The sequence below is a fragment of the Natator depressus genome, chromosome 2 (genome assembly GCF_965152275.1).
Source record: "Natator depressus isolate rNatDep1 chromosome 2, rNatDep2.hap1, whole genome shotgun sequence".
NCBI lineage: Eukaryota > Metazoa > Chordata > Testudines > Cheloniidae > Natator > Natator depressus.
Window position 1 is genome coordinate 144,967,627 of NC_134235.1, and position 21,056 is coordinate 144,988,682.

General features: G+C 38.5%; 1 protein-coding gene and 1 long non-coding RNA gene across 6 annotated transcripts in view; one reads left to right on the forward strand and one right to left on the reverse strand.

Annotated features, from left to right (window-relative positions):
- Nucleotides 1–1,287: 1,287 nt before the first annotated feature.
- Nucleotides 1,288–20,969, reverse strand: IRX4 (iroquois homeobox 4). Of its 4 annotated transcripts, XM_074945092.1 has the most exons (7): nt 12,688–12,792; nt 12,031–12,138; nt 6,613–6,771; nt 5,617–5,868; nt 4,460–4,566; nt 2,659–2,972; nt 1,288–2,328 (listed from the first exon to the last, which is right to left on the reverse strand). In XM_074945092.1, the coding sequence occupies exons 3-7, from the start codon at nt 6,655–6,657 to the stop codon at nt 1,586–1,588; spliced, it is 1,461 nt and encodes a 486-aa protein (XP_074801193.1). In that variant the 5' UTR covers nt 6,658–6,771; nt 12,031–12,138; nt 12,688–12,792; the 3' UTR covers nt 1,288–1,585. The 4 variants fall into 4 exon arrangements, with proteins under 4 accessions (XP_074801193.1, XP_074801194.1, XP_074801192.1 ...); XM_074945093.1 differs by lacking the exons at nt 12,031–12,138; nt 12,688–12,792 and adding an exon at nt 20,858–20,969; XM_074945091.1 differs by lacking the exon at nt 12,688–12,792 and having other exon boundaries at nt 12,031–12,242.
- Nucleotides 12,283–21,056, forward strand: part of LOC141982762 (uncharacterized) — a 44,013-nt gene continuing 35,239 nt past the window's right edge. Inside the window, exons 1-2 of one of the 2 annotated variants that reach the window (XR_012638218.1) lie at nt 12,283–12,412; nt 16,184–16,267. This is a non-coding gene — a long non-coding RNA (uncharacterized LOC141982762). Of the gene's footprint in view, nt 12,413–16,183; nt 16,268–21,056 lie in introns of those variants that run through there. The other variant, XR_012638219.1, reaches the window with a different exon arrangement.

Sequence of the window (21,056 nt, forward strand, 5' to 3'; positions counted from 1 at the left end):
TCGTTTCTTTATTTTCCCCGGCCTGAGAAACAGAAAGTTTGTTTCTACTCCGCGATTGAAAGGGAAATGTTTAAAACGCTTGTTATTTAACTGGTAAATTGGCAGCGAGACCTCCTGAAGCACACGGAGAACGAGCTTTTTCTCTTGGCTGCACTCTATTTAATGTCAAAACGGTAAAGCATCTGTCCTGAAGTGCTGAAATATTCATGGAGAATCAACGATTCTTCATACTATCAGAGGAGCTTGAAGCTAAAACGGTTCTTTAAAATATCAAATTTTCCATGTGAATCAATTGCTTCGCACTCATAAAAAGAGACTCCCCTGCCACAACGGCAAACACTGGGTCCCGGGGTGATTTTCCCCAGCCTACTCTCCAAGATCCCACCTCCCCCTTCTCAGGTTTATGCGGCGTACACTGTCTACCCTTAGTGGGCAGCTGGAGTCTACTTTTTTCTCTTCTTCTATTTTCTCGCCCTTTATTTCAGCAAACCTAGAGCACAACTACACTTCTCTCTCCTTTCATAGCTATCTATCTGTTTATCTAATATTGTTTTAAAGTATGAACATTTAACTCCTGTTATTATTTTTCTTTCCCCCCTCCTTTCTCGGGTGACAACTGTCAAACTCAACAAATGTAATGATGGATGGCCCTGTGTTTCTCTAGCAGAGAAGGGCTCTTGAGGCTGGACATCCATATTCCAGTGTAACACACAGTATTCATTAACACGGGGTTCTTTAACAGAGTACAACCAGGTAAATGTAGTGTTGTACTTAAAAGCATAACAATACCTATCTGTTTAAAGGCGAAATCTTAGACCGTTATTTGCTCAAGGATCTCCGAGTTTAGAACTTCCTGGATTCCTTTACGTACACAGAAAGAGAAAAAAATAAGGCCCAATGAAAAAGTATCAATACTTCTGATTTAAATAAATTTGTTTGCAGTTATGCTAATGATTTATTGACATTTTCATGAACTTTTTCTAGTATTAATGCAATCATCTTGACATTTCTTTAAATTACTAGAACACCTATGAACACATTCTAAAACTGGAACATATTTATTTTGTAATGCAAAACGCCACCACTAATTTTTACTTCTGAAACAGACAATTTATTGGAGTGAACATACTTTTTAAACATGTTTGTCAAGGTAAATTTGTGCAATAGTGTAAACTTGGTATAAGTGCCGTTTGTGAATTATATGATAACAATGAAATCAGAAGGAAAAAATCTGAAAAGTCTTTATAACTAATATTGGCATGCCTTAAATTAAATATCTGAATTTAAATTTCTCGTTTGTAAACTTTTGGATGTAAACTTTTAAGTACGCCTACACTATAGTACGTGCTTTTAGACATGGAGTTAAATTATTTTTACGACACTGATCCCTTAAAGTCGCCGCCAACAGAAATTCTTCAAAACAGCAATGAGTAAAGTCTGCCTGTTTAATTCAGCAAACTGAACGTTAAATCGTTATCTTTGTTATTTTTAAAAAAATTATATTTAAATTTAAATTCTTCCAAATCTCTTTTCAGTGTATCCCACTCTTCAGGTGTTAGAAAGTTCTTTGCCACTTGGGATGTTGTTAAGAACAAAACATTTTGCTTCCTGATTTGGGAAATGCAAGAAATTCTTTATTTGAGTCCTGGTGGGATAAGTTTGACAGTTGGCCTTTGAGCACGTTAGTACTGTTCCCAATTGAGCGTCCTAAAGATCCCGTTTCCAGAATAGCCCCTTTGGTGGTAGCCCAGGAAACTGTTGTGTTGCTCAAAGCTTGGTTCAAAGTACTGTGTCTGAATATGGGGTCATGAAACACCCCATCCACCCAGTTCCTGAGATTGGTGACTGGGGAATCCTGATGTCTGTCAATGACACTAACAGGAGCAGAAACTGCAACGGAGGAGGAGACTCCTTGGCGTTTCAGCATGCAGGAAGGATACTCAGTTTGGTTTAGAGAAGTGGCAGTGTGAGCCAAGGACCAAATCCTGGGTTTTGTCTCCAATATTTGTTGCCCCTGCTGAAAACACGTTTTGGACTCACAGCTTCTCTGTCTTACATTGGTTAAGTCTTGCTCACATTCGTCCACCACATTCTTGAGACAGTTTTTAGCCCTCTCCAGGTCTTCTTCAATGGTGGCCGCCGGGATCGGCGTCTTTAGAGAAGGCTCCTTGCAATGATTAGTAGCACATGTGTCGGCTGCCCTTATCTGGTTGCTCTCCAGGTGCTGGAAGGGCTGTTTCAATTCGCATTCTGAGCTTTCCGACTCAATGGGGTCAAAGTCATCCAAATCACTCAGTTCCAGCTCTTTTTCTTCTTTGCTGGTGGCCTCTGCAGGAATGGGAAAACAGTAAACCATACGGAATAAATAGCACCACAGTGCTTCTTTAAAGTAATACCATCTCTAAAGATCCAGAGTACTGTTTAAAAGGGCGTTCCTAATAAAGACTACAACTGCAATTCTGTAGGTATGTTTCTAGGCTATGTGCAATTCATAAGTATATCCTACCCACTCATGCAACAACATTCATGATAAAAACAGTCAAAGGGGAAACTGAAAACTGATCTGGCTACTCTAGAATTCTGCTAATTATTATTACATTTACATTATTTACATTATTACATTTACATATAATTGTAAATGTATATATAATAAGATACCATCGTTTTTCTCGTTCTTCATATTGTCTTCCTGTGACTCTTCCTCCTCTTCCTCTTCGTAGGATCTCTTCTCATCGGAACACTTGTTCCTTGGAGGCCAGGTCATCTTGTTCTCCTTCTTCAGCCTCCTCCTGGCGTTGGCGAACCAGGTGGAGACCTGGGTGAGGGTCATCTTGGTGATGATGGCCAGCATGATCTTCTCGCCCTTGGTGGGGTAGGGGTTCTTCCTGTGCTCCTGCAGCCAGGCCTTCAGCGTACTGGTGGTTTCACGAGTAGCGTTTTTCCTTCGGGTGCCTCCGTCCATGGTGCCATATCTGTAGTTCACAAGACATAAATCACACCATATGAAGATCGTGTCAAAGATACAGCGAGGTGGTCTTTGGGCACCTGATCCAAAGCCCACTGAAGCCAAAGGAAAGATACATGGGGCTTGGACCAGGTCCTAGGAGAGACCATTAGGGTACCTTCTTCTAGCACTAATCAGTGTCGGAAGAATACTGTATCAAAACCTAAGGGGCCGTAAAAGGCTTTTAGTAATGATTTACCCCAACAATTCAGTAGTAAGAAAGAAGCAATGATAACATACCATTTTAAAATGAGGAATACTGGGCATACGGAATGTTTTAATTCAATTACACAATAACCTTTGAAGAACAAATAGAAAAGAAAATGTCTGTTTTTATTCAGGTAAATTGCAAAGTCCATTTTAACAACTTGTATGACAGAAACATCTTAGAAACGCACAGACCCGCACACAAAAGTTCTGCTTTTCAGCTGTTTGATAAATCCTGCTCAAATAAAATACATTTAAGTGACCTCAGGGTGTAACTGTTAACAGAAATATATTTCCTCCTTATTCCTTTTATTAGTAATCTCTCCTACCCTTTTGTTCCTGAAATTGTAAAAACGTGACGCAGAAGACACTGGACTGCACTTGAATATTTAATGCACATCATCCAGGAAAGGTCATCGGCACCCAGTGGGCTTAAAAGGTTGAGATGGTTTAAGTGGTTTTGTGCTGTTTTAAAACTAATAAACATACCGAAGATAAAAGGGCTGTTCAATTTAACACACTATAGGAAAAGCTAATTAATACAAAAAAATTGACTAGTGGAAAGTATAGCTCCTTGAAAAGTAAAGGACCAGGTGCTGGGTTGGGAGAACAATGTGTTTAAACGTATACTTAGAAAAAGTTTCTATAGAATATGATGAGAGAACCAAGATAAATTGGTATGATCTCTTCAAGTACTGCCAAGGTATATAGGCCTTATTATTTGAGTTTTTCAAAGCTACTCCCATTTGTTAAAACATTCAGTTGACTATGGTAGAATAATGAAATGGATTGAATTACATGCAGGAAAGGGGGACGTAGTGTATTTGATACATAGTTTGCTAAAGTCAGAAGTCATTCACAGGGTTACTCATGTAGCCCCGCAACACTGCTCAGTGCTGACAAACACAAATGTGTGGCTATTTAGCCAGTCCCTCTCCCTCTCCACCGCCCCTCCCCTCCATGTTTAATTTAGAGACTTAGAGTCAACATTCAGAATAAAGCTTTGATTTTTACTACACTGTTTAAGCAGCCTGCCCAGTAGGCCCCTCTTCAGTCTCCAGGTAATGTACAAATGTAAGGTTTGTCAAAGGAGAAATGTAGGCTTCCATTTTGTCTAATTATTTATTTATCTGTCTTACCTTGATTAATAATTCCTTGTTAAACGGGCACAGTGTTTCACTGTTTAAAATGTCTCCTGCTTAGGAAAAATCACTCTTCGTTACATGTGTTTAATTGTTTGTTTCTTACCTGTCATATTGATACTGACTGAGTGTGTGATCGTAGGGATAGTAGGCAGCCGCCTGGGTAATGCCCGCATGCGCAGATCCAGTCCCATCCTTCGCGTCGAAACTGTTCTGTAACACAAAATCGACTGTGTCCTTTCACCAGTTCCCACTCCCAGCCCCGTCGCCCAGTCTCTCTCCTTAGAAGTAGTTAAGGGAAGTGAATTGACTTGTTACATTTATGGTCAAATGTAACACAAATGTTACAATGCTGCTATGGAATATATTGTTTTCCACAGCAGTTTGGTTCCAAAACAATTGCCTCGTATTTGACTACAATAATGAACCTGTTCCCCTTCTTCTTAACAAGTATTCTCTTAACCGAAATAACTAAAAAAAGCTTAATTCTTAGTTTCTTTCTCTACAGAACCGAGAGCAGCTTTCATTTATTAACATTATAAAACAATGACCTAGAAAGTGACAACAAGCGTTTAAACTTTTAATGACATCTTGGCTATTCACAACTATTTCCTTTAATTAATCAGAAATACAATGTGCAAAGGAAATGAAAGATGAATGGCAACTTACTGCTGTGGTCTTACAGTAAGATATGTTTTGGCTGTAGCAAAGGTCTAGAATTTCAGCAGTCAGTGAAATCAATACACACATTAACCCATGCTATAATGATGCCAAAGAAAAAGCTCATTCCAAGGTGTATCGATTGTTCTGCACCTCTGTACATGCAACTTTGAACTACCAACCTATCTATATCGTTCATTCTAGTGTCGTTCATCAGATTCACAGAACTGTCTTTTAACTGTAGTATCATGTAACTGTTAAGCATACTTTAATATTAGAGAGAGAGTTAAAAGGCAGAGCTATGCGTCGATAGTCAGAAAATAGGCTTACGTAAAGAACTACATGTATTTAGATATTTAGTAGAACTATTTAAACTGGTCTCTGTCCTGAAAACATGACTGCCTTAGTATAGCAATCTAAACATAACAGCACGTGAATTTTAGTCTTAGTGAACAGTTCCAATTCAGAAGAGAGGGGAGAGCACAGATTTCCTCTGGGGACTCTAACACGCAAGCCAAGAAGCGAGAAGATATGTTTTCGTTAATCTTTTGAGCTGGGATTTGTTTTACTAATGAGTGACAAGAAGATTCTAGGATTGCTTACCAAAGAATAGAAGGCAGAAGCTTCAGTACCATAGGTAACATAGTTTCCATAGCCTTGGGTACTTGTGTAAGGATTTCCATAGACTCCTAAGGCAGCTGCAGAATTGAGCTCATGTCTGGCTGTGGCTAACAGCCTGCTTTCGTATACAGGACAATAGACTGGGGTCTGAGCCGGGGCTGGAGCGCCTGAATCTGTCAGAGTCCTGCCACTAGACTCACAGCAAGTTGTCAGGGAATTGGTGGTCATCAGGAACTAAGGGAAAAGAGAAAAACTTTTTAAAACCTGCAGCTAAATTTTCACATTTGTTTCCTTTCAAGGCAGAGGAAATGAAGGTTTCGGGAAATGTACAGATTAGATATTTTATCAGTTAAAAAAGGAAGACAAAACTCTAAGCGTTTAATGAAAATCTCTACAAAGGGGCGGCTACGTCAGGTTTACAGGCTGCTTATATTAAATGCTTTCAAAAGTAACTTTTAAAATGGATTGTACAAAGTGTTGATATCATTTGTCTTCACTTGCAGCACAATGCTCCCCATCTGCGTTTTTAAACCTTTTTTTTTTCTAAATCACTCATGCATATTTATTTTGACTGCAGATTTGTAACAGCCCTACATACATCTATTATTAACCTGCGGGTTTCAAATATCCCATTATGTTTCTACAATAGATATTTCAGTAATTTCCCTTTTAAGTGTGTAAACAGTAAACCTAATCCGGAAGATAAAATATTATTCTTGGAGTGTTTCCATGCCCCTTCTCCTTTCTTCTCGCCTTCTCCTCCCCTCCAGTCTCCCCATAACACCCTAAATACTGTATGCTCCTTTCATTTTACAAATATGCCCACAAACTTAAATATCTTATAAACAGACTGAGTGCTTAACCAATTTCACGCTTTCACATACTATAAAGGAACACTGCAGCTTTTATCACTGAACGGTAGAAATCAATAATGACTGAAATTCAATCAATTAACGTTTGCGGACAATAGAGTCTTACCTGGGGTGCAGAAGAGTAAGGGTATCCAAACTGAGGATATGACATGGTACAGAGGATCCCGGTTATCTAGAAACAAGGAGAGACGTCTGATCTGCACGCTATTGCAGCCTTGCTCTGCTCTGTTGTACCAATTGATTGGTAACCACAGGTTCCTAGATGCTTATAGGACGAAGCAGAATACCATATTTAATTTACCTACATGAATCTTAAACTTTTTTTAACTGAAAAACATGTATGATGAAAGTAGCATCTTTTCTACAGCTGCAAACTAGAAGTAATTTCTACAAGTGGACTCAGAGATTGACAAACGTGGCGACAGAAATAAATATTTTGCACACACGAAAAAAAAAAGAAAGAAAAGAAAAGTAGTTCAAACAGGTTAACTCAGATACACGTTTTATAAGCAGCAGAGACTCTGACTCAATTTGACCAGTCTGCAAGTTTAACATTCAGTTTTTGTAGGTTTGAGTTTGTGTTAAGAACATACAAAGCAGAGTTTGGAGAGCACTCAAACATCAGATACTTGAGTTTTTAATATGGTTCTGTAGGACGACTATGAATGGTTTTGATCTCAAGAATCAATATTACACCAACTAAGATTCTTCCCCTTCGTCACTGAAGGATGGCAAACCCTTTTAATTAGAAATTAATTAATGAGCAGCTGCTTCTTCCCACCCCACCACAATAATTAGTCTCAATTACAAACGAGACGTATGAAGAGACACACGAGTGAGTCTTCATTTAAGATTTAATCAACAGTTAAAATTAGCAGTAACACTGACAATAAACCACATGGCATGCAGTTTTGTTTTCTTTGCATCCTTTAGTCCAGATGTGTGATTAAATTTAAAAACACTATAAATATACATTCCAGGCAATGACTGAAGACATGGGTGTTCACCTCGAAAAGAGTTTGACCACAGTATCAATATTTGTAATTTTTTTTAGAAAAGTCAACTTTTTACCTTCTTTAGGGCCCGATCCTGCTTTATTCATGCATTGAAGTGAATGGGGCAGTAAGGTGCTGAGAGAATGCAGGATCGGATTCGGACAATGCTAGTTTATGTTGTTGGATGGCGAATTTATCAAAGAACCGTTTGTCGCTATAGGTTACAAAAATTATTTAAAAATTGTAGTCAGCAGCTTTTTACCCGATATTCTGGGAAAACTCACACTCATAGCACTCCTGATATCACCTCAACTCTGCCCTTTGAGATTAGTTACTAAAATAGCTTTCTTCAGTGTCTTGGACTCTGTTTGAAGCGTAGCATTCCCCCGTCAGAGGCGGGTGACCTAGAGGATATAACTTAAACGTTATTGTTTGTGTGAGCATGGCAGGTCAAACAATTTTACAAATCAAGGGCCTATTCCTATCCCCTCTGAAGCCAATGGTAAAACTCCCATTGATTTCAATGGCATCAGGATCAGTCCCGTCATTATTTTCAAGCGCTTTGAGACTATATTTCGTTCATCTCAGTAGCTCCCCACTATGGATCTGGAGCAGAAAGAGTCTGTTTATATATGAGAAGTATTTTAAATCGCCCTATGGAGCCAAATCCCGCAGTTTCGCTCCTGAGATTATACTCCCGTTTGATTTAGTTGGCGTGTTGCTTGAGTAGGGATTAAAGGCCCAATTCCATGTGGGGCTGACCATCCCCAACTCTCTCTGATTTCGGTGGGAACTGGGGCACCTTCAGCACCGGACTCCGGGTACCTGGACTGCAGGAGCTGGTCAGAACAGAAAGGCGAAAGGCAGAACCATTTTACCCGTTCTGTGCAGCGCTGCAGTTTCTGACACTGCCCTACAGTTCTAATAATCCGGTTTGTGAAACTTTATTGTTGGAAGCCCGTGCAGAAGAGACTTGTTTACTTTTGACATACTCCTGTCACGGTAAATAAACAGGGGGAAGTAATCTCCTTTCAAAGAATACCGAATCCCCATGATCTGTACAAACTCCTCGATTTACCCAGGCTACCAGTTCCCTCCTTTTTGTGGGGTATAACGGCATCGCAAAGCAGCATTGGGAGTCACCCTGTCGTCACCATAGGCTTTCCTCTCTAAGGAAGTGACCTCTGCTGTGGCTGTAGTAATTGTCAATAATTTATAGGGAGTAAATTGCTAAAACTAAGGCTCCAAAGAACAACAAGCTGCCAGGGTAATGTGGCAGCAAGTTAGCCAGGCATCCGTGAGCCTTTTGGAGGAACTAGAGAACAGCTCGTTGCGCTGGAGCTGTGGCTGATGGTGCAGTGGCGTGCTGCTCCATGGTGTGCAGACTTGCTCGGAGAGATTCCTGGGTTCAGACATGTGAATAGCCCCAGGGTCACACTCTAATTAATGATGATGTTCTCTTCTTCTCCCCAGCTGGAAGACTGCCTCCCAGAAACGAATCTGCCCACTCTGACAGCTCGATTGAGGGTGATTGATGACTATCTGGAGACCACAGTACACATAATACAATATCTGCTGCGTAATTACTTTAATTTACAGATGAAAATACTAGTTGTAGGATTGGGTTAGACTATAACAAGCGGTGTCCTACTGCATCTTAAATAGTTCCCCCAAAACAAATAGATACAGTAAATGCAAATTATTCAGACAGTTTAGTGTCTGTAGCCGGGAGAAATGCTTAAAGAACAGGAGTCAAATGACATTAATACTTGTTTTTGAATTCCGTATTGATTTCTTGAGAGAGTGTGTTTATTCTTTTCTCACCTGCGATGCTAATATCACCTTCTTTCTATGAATAATAATAAACTAGCCATTGGGGCTTATGCTACAATGAAACTCTTACTTATTCTTTCCAGTTACTCAGCGTTTCCAGAACACAATGGTACTTTTAGTTATTCATCATTACAGATAACACAATGTATAACCTTATAGAGGATTTTGTGAAAAAATAATTGAAAAAATCCGCGAATGTATAAAAATGATCTTCCTTAAGAGATTTGCCCTGTCTTTTGCTTACATAAACCCTAGAATATTACGCACTGGTGCTGGGGAGGAAAACAGCTGCACTTATCTCAAGAGGGGCTCTGTGCAAAGCACTGTAATTAGCTGATAGAGCTGGAGAACTGTTTTGAGAAGCTGTAGCACAATCGTACAGTTTCTCAAACTGCATGTCTTGTCTTTTTCTTTTGATACTACTGCAGACGTCAGCCCAGCAGTGTCACCCACAACACAGCAGGATTGATATTTAGATGAGTCGATTAATCTTTACAATACTAGAGCAGATTCAACATTTATATTCCTTGTCTGTTTATATATCTACAATTGTCTTTCACCACCCTGTCCCAGGCAAATCCACTGATACTCGTTTTTTTGCACTGAAGGCTCCCTTATTAATCACTGTAATAATTTGTAATTTTTTCTAGTCTGCCTGTTATATTACTTTACCCTAACTCAGCATTACACTAGTACCAATCGGTATTCCCAAGAAAGCTGTCTTTAACATTTTTAAATAATTTACATCATAAAACGGACAGATTATAAAAACTGGCATTACCTTGTCACAAAGTGTTGCTCTTTTGTCACTTACAGTCTACAGATAATGGTTGTTTGTTGATGAGAAACTCAACGAAGTTATATTTCATCATGAATTTCTAGTGCCAGAGCACAAACGTGCAATAAGTCCTGCAATGATTTAAAATCTTTGTGGCTCTTGCACATGAACAACATAACACTGTTCAAATCCAAGTAAAGACGATTAATGTTGTGGGCTATATCCTCAAGCATTTGGAAAATGCAAGTATTTGGTATGTAATAAAAAATTATTCTTGCCAAGCCCTTTTCTTGCGCAAAAAGAGTTAACAGCACTTGAGCAAAATAACCAACCGGAGCTATCTGCTAAGTTAAAGAAAGTAAAACCGTCTAAATCAACATGAAGTGCTGCTGAGTTTCCCAAGATAAAAAAGTACAGACACAAACATATCTTTGAGAGCCAAAGCTTAATGAAGTATGTCTTAAAGGGTTACTACAAACTGGTTGATTTTTCTTCTTCTCAAAGAAACTGGAGCCAATGTTCAGACAAGTTTTATTATGAAAACATGAAACAAGAAGGAAACATCGTGGTACTTGAACAGGCCACAGCAGGTAAAACAGGGAAGCTCTTCTAAGGCTAAGGCTTTGATGGATGTCTTCAGGGACACGATCTAACCGCCGTTATACAGCTACAGTTTCCCTGGATATATGCCCATTTCCTTCTGTTCTGGAGGTGTCATTGCCTCGCCATTAAATATTTCAGGGCGACGGTATATACTTATGGGCTAAATAGACGTTAATAAGATCTTTCGGTCGCGTTTGCTTTGTTTTCAAGTTAAAGATTTAAACAACCTTGACTCACTGTCTGACAAAGGTTGTGAAGCTCTACGTGTTGCCCATTTGGGATCTGACATGAAACTGAGGGCAGCCTGCAACATTTTCAAGTGAGTTAGCTCCCATAAAGTCGGTATTGACATTAAATAGGTAGACTTTGTAAAAAGTGTATCTGAAGTGTAATTACATATACTGCAGTCTAAATCAAGGGACAGTGAGTTTTTCATATCTCTTGTACATACATATCTATAAGCCCTCACTATGATCTGTGATTTCTAGAGTTATGATGACATACACAGTGATTGCCTAAAAGGGCATCTCTAATATTAATTTACCCAGGTTACAAGTACATGTAAAATCAGTTGCTTAAACGTATCCACTTGGAACACTTTTATTTATAGTCTTTACTTAAATCCTCTTGACAATCTAGATCAATGGAAGAAGGATCACATTCTCACACTAGTCTTTGTATTTATTAACTTTTAATACTTAAGAACTCGAGCCAAGATACACACACGCACGTTTTCAGCATCCAGGAGCAGCTGAAACAGAACGTAAGCACTTGCTGAATGGTTGGGTGGACTCTATTGTACAATAACATTTCTATGCTCTGTAGATTGCGCAAAGACTACAGCTACTATTGCATTAGCAAAGCGAAGATCACACAAGATTTTTCTTTTCATTTTCCAAAGTGCCGCAGGTTCCTAGGCATTCAAACGCTCCCTCCTTTCCCTCTTCGAGCTGCTGGCAATGAACAGCTTTACAATACTTCAATGTGCAGATAAAACTTTCTTACTGCAAGATCAAATTCGATTCCTTTCAAAGTTTGACCTTAAATCCAGAAATTTTAACTCAGTGCCCTCCCTTAACATACGCTAATATCCACACCCCTTTCCCAAGAAATAACATGCATACTAGATTATATTTGTACTCTGTCCTAGGTAAAGACTGCACAAAGCCAAATGATTTATCACAGGTAGTTTCTCTTCTGCCTAGCAGTTAGTTTTCAGCTGGCTTGCTGGTGAAGCAGACTCTGAGGGAAAAAAGAAGAAGAAGAAGAAGAAGAAGAAAGCCCTATCATCAAAACAAGCAGAAGATTTCTTTACCTGAGATCACGCCAGGCTTCGACTACAATCTTCTAGCGAGAGCTTTTCCATGGCAGGGGATCTCGTCTCTTGTCTGCAGTGACTCACTTTGCAGAGAGCTATAGAGAACTAATGTAGACATTTCTCAGTGTATAATACCTGACTGGAGTGGAATAGTGCTTTCAGTCCCTAGGCGCCACAATCACTTCACTAACCCCCTGTACTAGAGTGACGTTCAAGTGAATAGCTTCACTGATCACACTCTTTCCTACTGATTAACACTTTCCAACACGACCAGACACTCAAGTTTCAACTTTTCCTTTGAAAACGGATCCAAGCATTCCTTGATTCCTCGAGTTATAAAAGCTGCTTATGGCGAGGGGGACACCATAATTAATAGCAGGTTAGTAAAATTAGTGCTGCCACTCCAAATGTTGTCCTTGTTGCAAACAATAATTGCATTGATTCTGAAAGGACACGAATGTCCTCCATTTAACCTAATGATCTGCAGGTTGTACACGCTGTAAGGCAACCATCTACCAGAGATTTGATTAGCTGAGCACACATCCAAACTATAGTTTATCTGTACAAGTAAAGATTGCAAGACGCTAAACTTACAGACACCTCTTTTTTAGTCTCCCTCTCTTTTGATGAGTTGGTCTTAAAGGGAATCGTTACCTGTGCAAGTAGGGAATGTGTGCCTGGACCTCTTCAGCTACTGGCCTTAATTTTTTCCATAATTGCTTGGTCAGTATTGTGGATCTCAGGTACTATGCACTGCAGCAATCCCCCAGCTACACATGGACGATGAAAAACACCTTTCTTCACCTCCTCTGTCCAGATTGGATCCATAAAAGAAAGACAATGGTCAAATGCAGAACGTTTCAGTTCTGTAGTATCCTGCAACGACTCTCATCAGTTGAAAATCCTTGGCAGCCTTTTATTAGGGGCCCGATCCTGTTCCTATTGAAAGCAATGGCAAAACTCCCATTGATTTCAAGGGGAGCAGAATCGTAGCTGTGGTACCAAAGCTACGGAAGTTCAATCACCAGCAGATTTAGAAAGGAAAGCTGTGTGCTCATCTAGTGTTTTCCTATTCTTGTTTGTCCTAACGTCTCCAGCGATGGGCAACAGCTTACTGGGATGCTAAGGGGAAGACCATTGGGGTGACCCATTAAAGTCGAGGTTATTCGACTGTGAACTTGCTACACACAAATAGGGCCAGGGTACTGCCAGTGGTCACCCGGTATCATGATGTTAAAATAACATGTAGGCTAATGACCTTTTACTACAGGCTGGCGTGATCAACTATTGCTGCAGGGCAATCCCAAGGAAACTTAGCGGATATATATTGCAACTCTTCAGTGGCATACTGTATTTTACGTTTTACATCAGAACCGCGCTTTCTTTTCTTGGTTGTTCAATAGTGTAAGAACTCAAGACTGTCAGAAAGTTGTTTGTCTGGGGAGGATCAATATCATTTGTGTTTAAATATATAAGCTATAGCAGATGTCTCAATAGGGCAGAAGAGGAGAAAAGGGCTTTAGCCTTAAGAAACAATATTCGAGTGTACCATACCAAATGATCTGAGAATGGGAGGGGCTGGGGATGAGAGTCTGAGAAAGGGGAGGGAAAGCCCATTTGTAATCTAATATCTTCATATAGTAATTACAGAACGTGAACACTAATGTTAATATGAAACTCTGCATATCAACTTGTTTTTGCCGGAACTATGTCATGACAGTGTCATTTACATGTACCTATACTTACAAAGTTCAACACATATTGCACACTGTGGTGAAGTGGCATTTTAAGTTTGATGAAGTTTATAATAGAAAAGGGTCTTTTCAGATTATCTTTGCGAAAGCAGCTTCAAAGGCACATAAACCACCAAAATAAAGGAAATAAAGAAAAAAACCCACATTTTTCTCATCTGCACATAATGGACAGTTGTAAACACTGCCAGTCACGTAGTGATCTTTTGCATTTTAAAATAAAGTAACTAAACCACAGCAACATAGTTCCTGATTTTCCCTCCCACTGTTAGCTTAATTTCAGAGAACAAAATGTAAATATCTAATTTCAGAAAACATTACAGCATTACCAGGGGTATTGCTAGCATTCCTACCATTACCCGAAGAATTCTAGCCAAGTCCTTGTGTTTTAATCGAACACATAAAACACCTAAATCCAAAGGTGGGAGGTGCTTTCCCATTCACGTTCCCATTGAGTGGAAAGTGAGCAATACCTTTCTCATGTTCCAATGACTTGTTTGGCTCCGCTCTAGTTCCATGAGATGACATATCTGCTTATGCTAGAGGAGCACAGACCCTTCCTTTGGCTGCCCCCTTTGATAATTTCCCTATAGTAGGAGGAGTGCCTCGTTTTAATTTGACAATGGAGGAGAGGTGGATGTGTGGAAGGAAGGTTTTGTTCTATTTGATAAAGCCATTGCCTGGAGCCTAAGTTTGTGCTAAGGAGCCTCTCCATTTCATTCTCTACTTTCCCTTTTCACTCTTCTGCTTTCTAAAAGTTTATCTTTTAATCCGTAGAGGCTACCTCTCCAAATAGCTCTCAAAGAAAAGCAACCTGTTTCAATATTTTATAAAGATGATTTGGTGGAATATTCAGTTATGTAAGCTCTAAGTGAGAAAATGTTCTTCCAAATAATATGGCACTCCCCCACCCTCCCTGCCGTCCAGGCTGATCCTGATCCTTTTGGACTGGACTGAGATGGACTTCATATTGTTGTCTGGATTCATAGGCATAAAAGACAAGGAGAAAAGACTATGTTCCATTTGCCCCAGGAACAAGAAACAGATGATTTTGTGGGATACACCCCTTTGATTATGAAAGATTATCCAGGCTCAAGGCTTTGGAGAAAGGTAAAACCCCATCAAGATCACGACTAATATGAGGTAGCTGAAAATTCCTTCCCAATTCTAAATGTGATGATTTGGAGCTAAATCTTGAATAGCAAAAGTCACTTTGGCTTGAGTGGGAGTTTTGCTTCCAGAGGCACTGCAGGACTGGGTCCTTCTGTAGTTCCCTACATACCTACAAGGATTGTACCTGCCACTATCAACCAAGAAGGAGAGATACTGTCCCCTTTCAGCACCCACATCCCATTACTTATTTCCCAAACTATCATTCTCCAACAGTTATTTCATTTTTGTGCTGGCAAAGCAGCTGGAACAGAATCTGATAAAATATTTCAGTTCCTCTAGGGCTGGGGTACCAGCTGCTTTGTCTTCCTCTCTGCTTGACAGTTGATACAACAACCAGGTGAAGCTGGTAATTTCAGAAAGGGATCATTTACATTTATTAATGATTATTAACAGTATCTTAGATTAGTAGAGCAACTTTACTTCAGAGGGATCAAAATAACAGATTTTTCATTATCTCAGTGATGGTAGAAGTGGGTGAGTAGATGGTAAAAGTGGGTGAAGGCCGATAATGTTCATATAGTTACATATTCATACATGACTGAAATACGCTCATTTCTGTGGGGGACATTGTCACTTTTTAACCATGTGCAACACCATTGTACAACCCATTAGGACAGGAAGTAAAGCAGAATACTGTATGAAACTGAAACAGCAGTGGGAATTTATGTAAACCGGGTATAATGACCTGAATGGGAATTTGCTGAGGACATAGAGGACTTGTCTACTCTGGAGATACAGTATTTGCCACCAGTGTATCTACCAGCGTAATTGCACCAGTGCAAACCTCTAGCATAGATGTGATGCACAGGAATATTTTGTGACGTTTTTACCTTCCTTCCAAACTGGGGTTACCACCTTGCTGAACAGGTGCAAAATAGTGTACATGGGTACAAAGAATGTATTCTAGCACTTTGTACTGGAGCAGCTGCATTGGCAAAGCTTCACCAATGGCTACAATCTCAGGCTAGACAAGGCCTGACGCTAATACTCCTCTTTTGTGAAAAAGGATTCTTTAATTATTAAAAAATGTAATTAAAACTTTAGTTTTACATGTTATTAGAAAATCAGCATCTCCAACAGCACCAGACACAGAGTGAGGGACACCTACTGACTTGCCAAAGCCAGTTCTAGAAGCAGCACCCTGCATGTTCCCTTAAGGCATTCCGCTTGTGAGAGCTGATAAGATAAAGGTTAGTCTCTTACATTTTTCTGCCTTTACTTTACAGAATATTGAATCACATATAGACAAGGGCTAAAAACATACACCAGGCTCATAACTCATGCACAATATGAGGAACGCGCCAGAAACTGTGAGTTTAACCTTTACCTAATCAGGAAACAAATGAAATTGTTTAAATAGCTGGGATATTTGGGACAGTCAAACCAGATCATCTGGGATATATTAAGATGGTGAAATAAGCAATCAGGTTTTCACTGTAACTGTTTTTAGTTCCCCTATGGTTTTGAAACACAGTTTTGCGCTCATCTCAAAATAGCAAAGTTGATCTTAATGTGCAAAGGGGACATTTCTTTTTCTTTCCTCACATGAAGCTCATGATGTGATGTTCAAAAGACTGAAATACATTAGAAAACCTTTAGGGGCTTCTGTGAAAAAAAGGAAAGGCTATTCATTTGAACAATGACTCCAATGTGTATATTTAAATATGCAATGTTTATCTAGTACTGACCTGCATTAGCCAAAATCCACAAAACCACGCTTGTGTACAGAATTATATAGTTAAAATGTAAAACAAGATTTTTTAATTACTGGCAGGTCATTCTGAAGCTTTTATATTTAACAAAGATATATGTTTAAAAATAATTAGCTTCATGCAGGCAATAGTTCTTTTCTAAAGTCTATGTTAGACTGCTTTATTTGTATATCCATAGTGTTTAGAAGATCTTTATATCTAAGCGTAGATAATATTTATTGGAATTAGACAGTTTAAAGGCTTTCATGCTAAATTTTATGTGTGAGTGGGTGGAGGGAATTGCGATCAGGCAGGAGAATAACATCATTCTATATGTGTAAAAACCCAATCATCTCAACACTCACTCACGTAACTGGGCAATGAGAGTGCTCAGTCTCATGCCCAGGATACTTAGCTTCACAGAACCAGGATCATTGATTGTGATGGGAGTTTTGCCTCAATAAGGAGTGACAGCCATGTCCTACAAACCTTACTCATGTGGGTAGTCTTACTGAAGTGGAGCCCTAAGTAAAGAGTACAGGAATAAGGTCCTTGATCCATGGGAAGATGCAATAAAACTAGAAGAAAAGAGGACTAGTAGCCTGATCCTACAAATCCTTTCTTGTGGGAGTAGTGCCATTGACTATGGTGCTACTCACACAAGTAAAGACTTTTCACACAAAGGTTTGCAGGACAGAATCAATTGCCTTGTAAAACAGTGATACAATTAAAGCAACATTTATATTTTTCAGTTAGACTAGCTTTCAATAGGATGAACAATTTCTGCTAAATTATTCTAATTAGCTATTTTAATTCTTCCTGAAAGCTCTCAAACATTGCTTCAGAGGAATAATGTGTAAAACTGAAAATTATTTTATGACACTGATTATAACTACAGAAAAATAATCTGGGAAGTCAGGAATAATTTACCATAACAGGAAATTCATTATTGAATTGTTTAACATAAAAGTTTAATTATGGTTGCATATAATTTTCATGTAAATATCATTGTGATCACTCTAAGAGGTTATTTATAAAAGTGTACCAAAACTCTGAAGCAGTCTGAAAAGATTTTTCTTTTTTGTTGTTGTTTTGCTTCCCAAGTCTCTCAAGTACACTATATGTTTTAACTTAAACCAAAGTATTGCCAAGGGCAGACAGGAGTTCCAACAGTGACCAGTGTAATACTCAGTGCTTTTAATTACTGTAGCAATAAATCACACAGGAATGTCCTCCAGGAACAAAATGATTTTCTAAAAACATTTGAGAATATTTTTGAAATTCAATTAATTGAAGGCACCAGATAAAAGGTACATATTCTTAATGGCTATAAAGTAACCCTAAGGGATGTAACTGAGCTCCAAGCTTAACTTCAAAGTGTGACCGAAATACTTACTGTATTTCTTTAAAAGTATTCAGATCAATTAATCAGTTAAGATTACTTATACATTTACCAACCTTTTCATTTTCTTTTTGAATATGATAGAAAGAATTGCTCTGGTTTCCCATGATACAAAAAAGCTGTTGAGACCTGTAAAGGAAATTGTAATTAAAGCCAGCCTTCAGTCAAAACTGGTATTATGAATTTTTAGTTGACACAAGATAAAGGCCAGCAAACATAAAAGTGGTTTGATGAAACATACATTTACATGTTTGATACAAAAAATTAGTAGGTTTGTATTTCAGGCTCTGGGGTGAAATCCTGGCCTTATTGAAGACAATGTGAGTTTTGCCATTAACTTCAATAGAGCCAGGATTTTATCCTGGTATTTTGCTTTTGTTTGAGAATCAGACTTATCAAGGAAAATGTTTTATTTTGGGCCATATTCTGTTTTGTTTACTCATGGGAGTAGTCATGTTGATTTCAATATGGACTTGATCATGCAAGGTGCTGAACAGCTCCTGAAGGCAATGGATACTATCAGCTCCCATGGTAATGGTTTGGTGGTATATGTATGGTAATGCTCAGCACCTTGCAGGATTAGGCCATAAGTGAATAAGGCATGCAGTATTGGGCCCATTGTTCATTAATGATAAGATATCATGGAAAGAAAGAATTGAAAACTGAAATTGCCTGAATGGAGAAGTGGTGCATATGGAGAGGGTAAAGCACTGTAGTACACGTAGTGAAAAGTATTAACAAATGTGTAGTTGCTGATGGGATAACCCCAGCCAATTTTTTAATAGATTAATCTATTCTGATCAGTTCTTTTTTCTCCTCAGTATTCTCCTACCTTAACTATGTTCCTACTTACACAAATATTTACACTGCATGAAATTGGGTGCTAGTTTTACAGACATTAGTTATCAATTGTTTCAGGTGACAAAGTTCAATATCTAATATGATTAAAAGAAATTATGTACTGTTAATACCAGTTCATAGAGGAAAAATAATTAAAGATGCATTATTTGGTGGTGAAGGAAGTTTAGAAATAGCTGAACTTGAAATATGCACACATGCATGCACATGCACAAGACACAGAAAAAGATGCAAAATAGAAGAATAGGTATCCATTGCAGATGACAGAGCTAAATTCAGAATTCAAAACTGCAAAAATATTGGAGGAATAAGTGCATCTCTCTCTCTCTCTCTCCCTGTCTCATATCATTCAAAAGTACAGACATAAAAAGTCCTAGAGCTATCTTGTATTCTTTCACACACTTTATAATCCTGTGTGGTTAGGGTAAATGTAGGGGTCAGTGAACATTGGGACAATTCAGTGGATTACAATTGCAGAATCACCTGTGCTAAGGAGTTCTGTGGTGGTCCACTCTGCAAATTCACGTTATTTAATAAACATTAATGTAAAGAACGAATAGCACTAGGCCTTGTCAATTCAACTTCTGCTGTTCTTGTCATGAGACTCTTTTAATAAGAGATTACAAATTGTAGCAAAGGGTTTGATGAATTATTTTAAATGTAAAATATCTATAAGATCCAGAAAAACTAGTGTTCCCCCAAAATACTACATCTGTGAACTCAACCCAGATTAAGGCCAGTTCTACATACATAAAAGCACAGTAAATTACATACATACAGCACAGTAAATTCCTGTTCGGGCCACCCACCGCTCCAAAGACAGGGGTCAGTAGCTCTAAAAAAAATCTTATTTTCATCAAGAACTTTGCAATCAGAAGAGCTTTTCTCTGGAGCAGTTAGCTTGAATATCTCAGCAGGGCTGTATATTAAGAAGCCATTGGGTCTAACAAAGGAATACATAGATTTAGGGTTAGGTCACACCTCCACAAAGTTCTGAGAAGCTGTAGCATATACCCAAACTTTTATTTTTTTTACTATTCTTTTTTAAAAATTGAAAAATAAATTGATTTAAAAATGACTCAGTTTTTAGCTGTGATGAAAAAGTTGAATTGCTGGATTATAGAAGAAATGTAGTATAAAAGAAGTTAGGTTATTGTATTGAGATTAAAGCTGTGTGAGCCTGGGCAATCTTGTCTGGGAAGCAAGATCACTTAAAAGAAAATTCAGACTAACACATTTTAATTTTAGCTAAGGTATGCTCAGTAAAAAAAAAAAAATACTTGAAAGAGAAATTGTAGGGCTCACAAAAAGTCAATGTAGTCAAAATATTTATCCATAGTGTTTAGAAGATCTTTATATCTCATTGTAGATGTATAGGCTTTAGCTTTAGTCTATGCTAGGCTGCTTTATTTGTGTATCTATAGTGTTTAGATTTATGTAAATTTCCTGTACTGGTACCCAGTTTGTATGTAAGGACGTCACTTTTGAATTCTATCAAGGGTCATTTGTGAGTTTTGCTAATTTATTTCTTTTCTTTGTAACAAAAGTTTGTTCTAGCATTACTAGGCTATTAATTAGATTTGCAATGATGCAGATTCTATATAATCTATTTGTTTTTGTTTCCTCTATTATGTTTTAATCTTGTAAATAGTGTAAAATAAATGCTATGGGCAAAATTTGTAAAATTTGGTGCTCAGAAGTATGTTCCCAAATGCATATTTATACACCTAAATAACAATTGTTTTAGGTGCTTAAATAAGGATTTAGGAGATTAACTTTGGGTTTAGCAGGTTTTTTTTTTTTTTAAAGGACTGGACATTTATACGGATAATGAAAATATCCAGAATAACCCCCCTTCTTCCAAAATCTAGGAGGGTATATAAACCCTCATGCTTCAAGGCACAAGGCAGCTTTTGACTGAGGGGGTTTGGAATAAATTGTATAATTACCTGCTTTAGACGTTGTCACAGTTTAAGGGTAACAGCACTTGTATTCCCGCTCCATGGTCCCTTGAGGGCACCCACTTGAGGTTTCCTGCTCCCTGCCATACACTCTCCTGGGTGGCCAACTGTGTCTCTCTCCCTGCTGCATGGGGTTTTAAGGCTGCACAGCTCCCTGCCTTACACTGGGATATCCACAGGAAGCCAG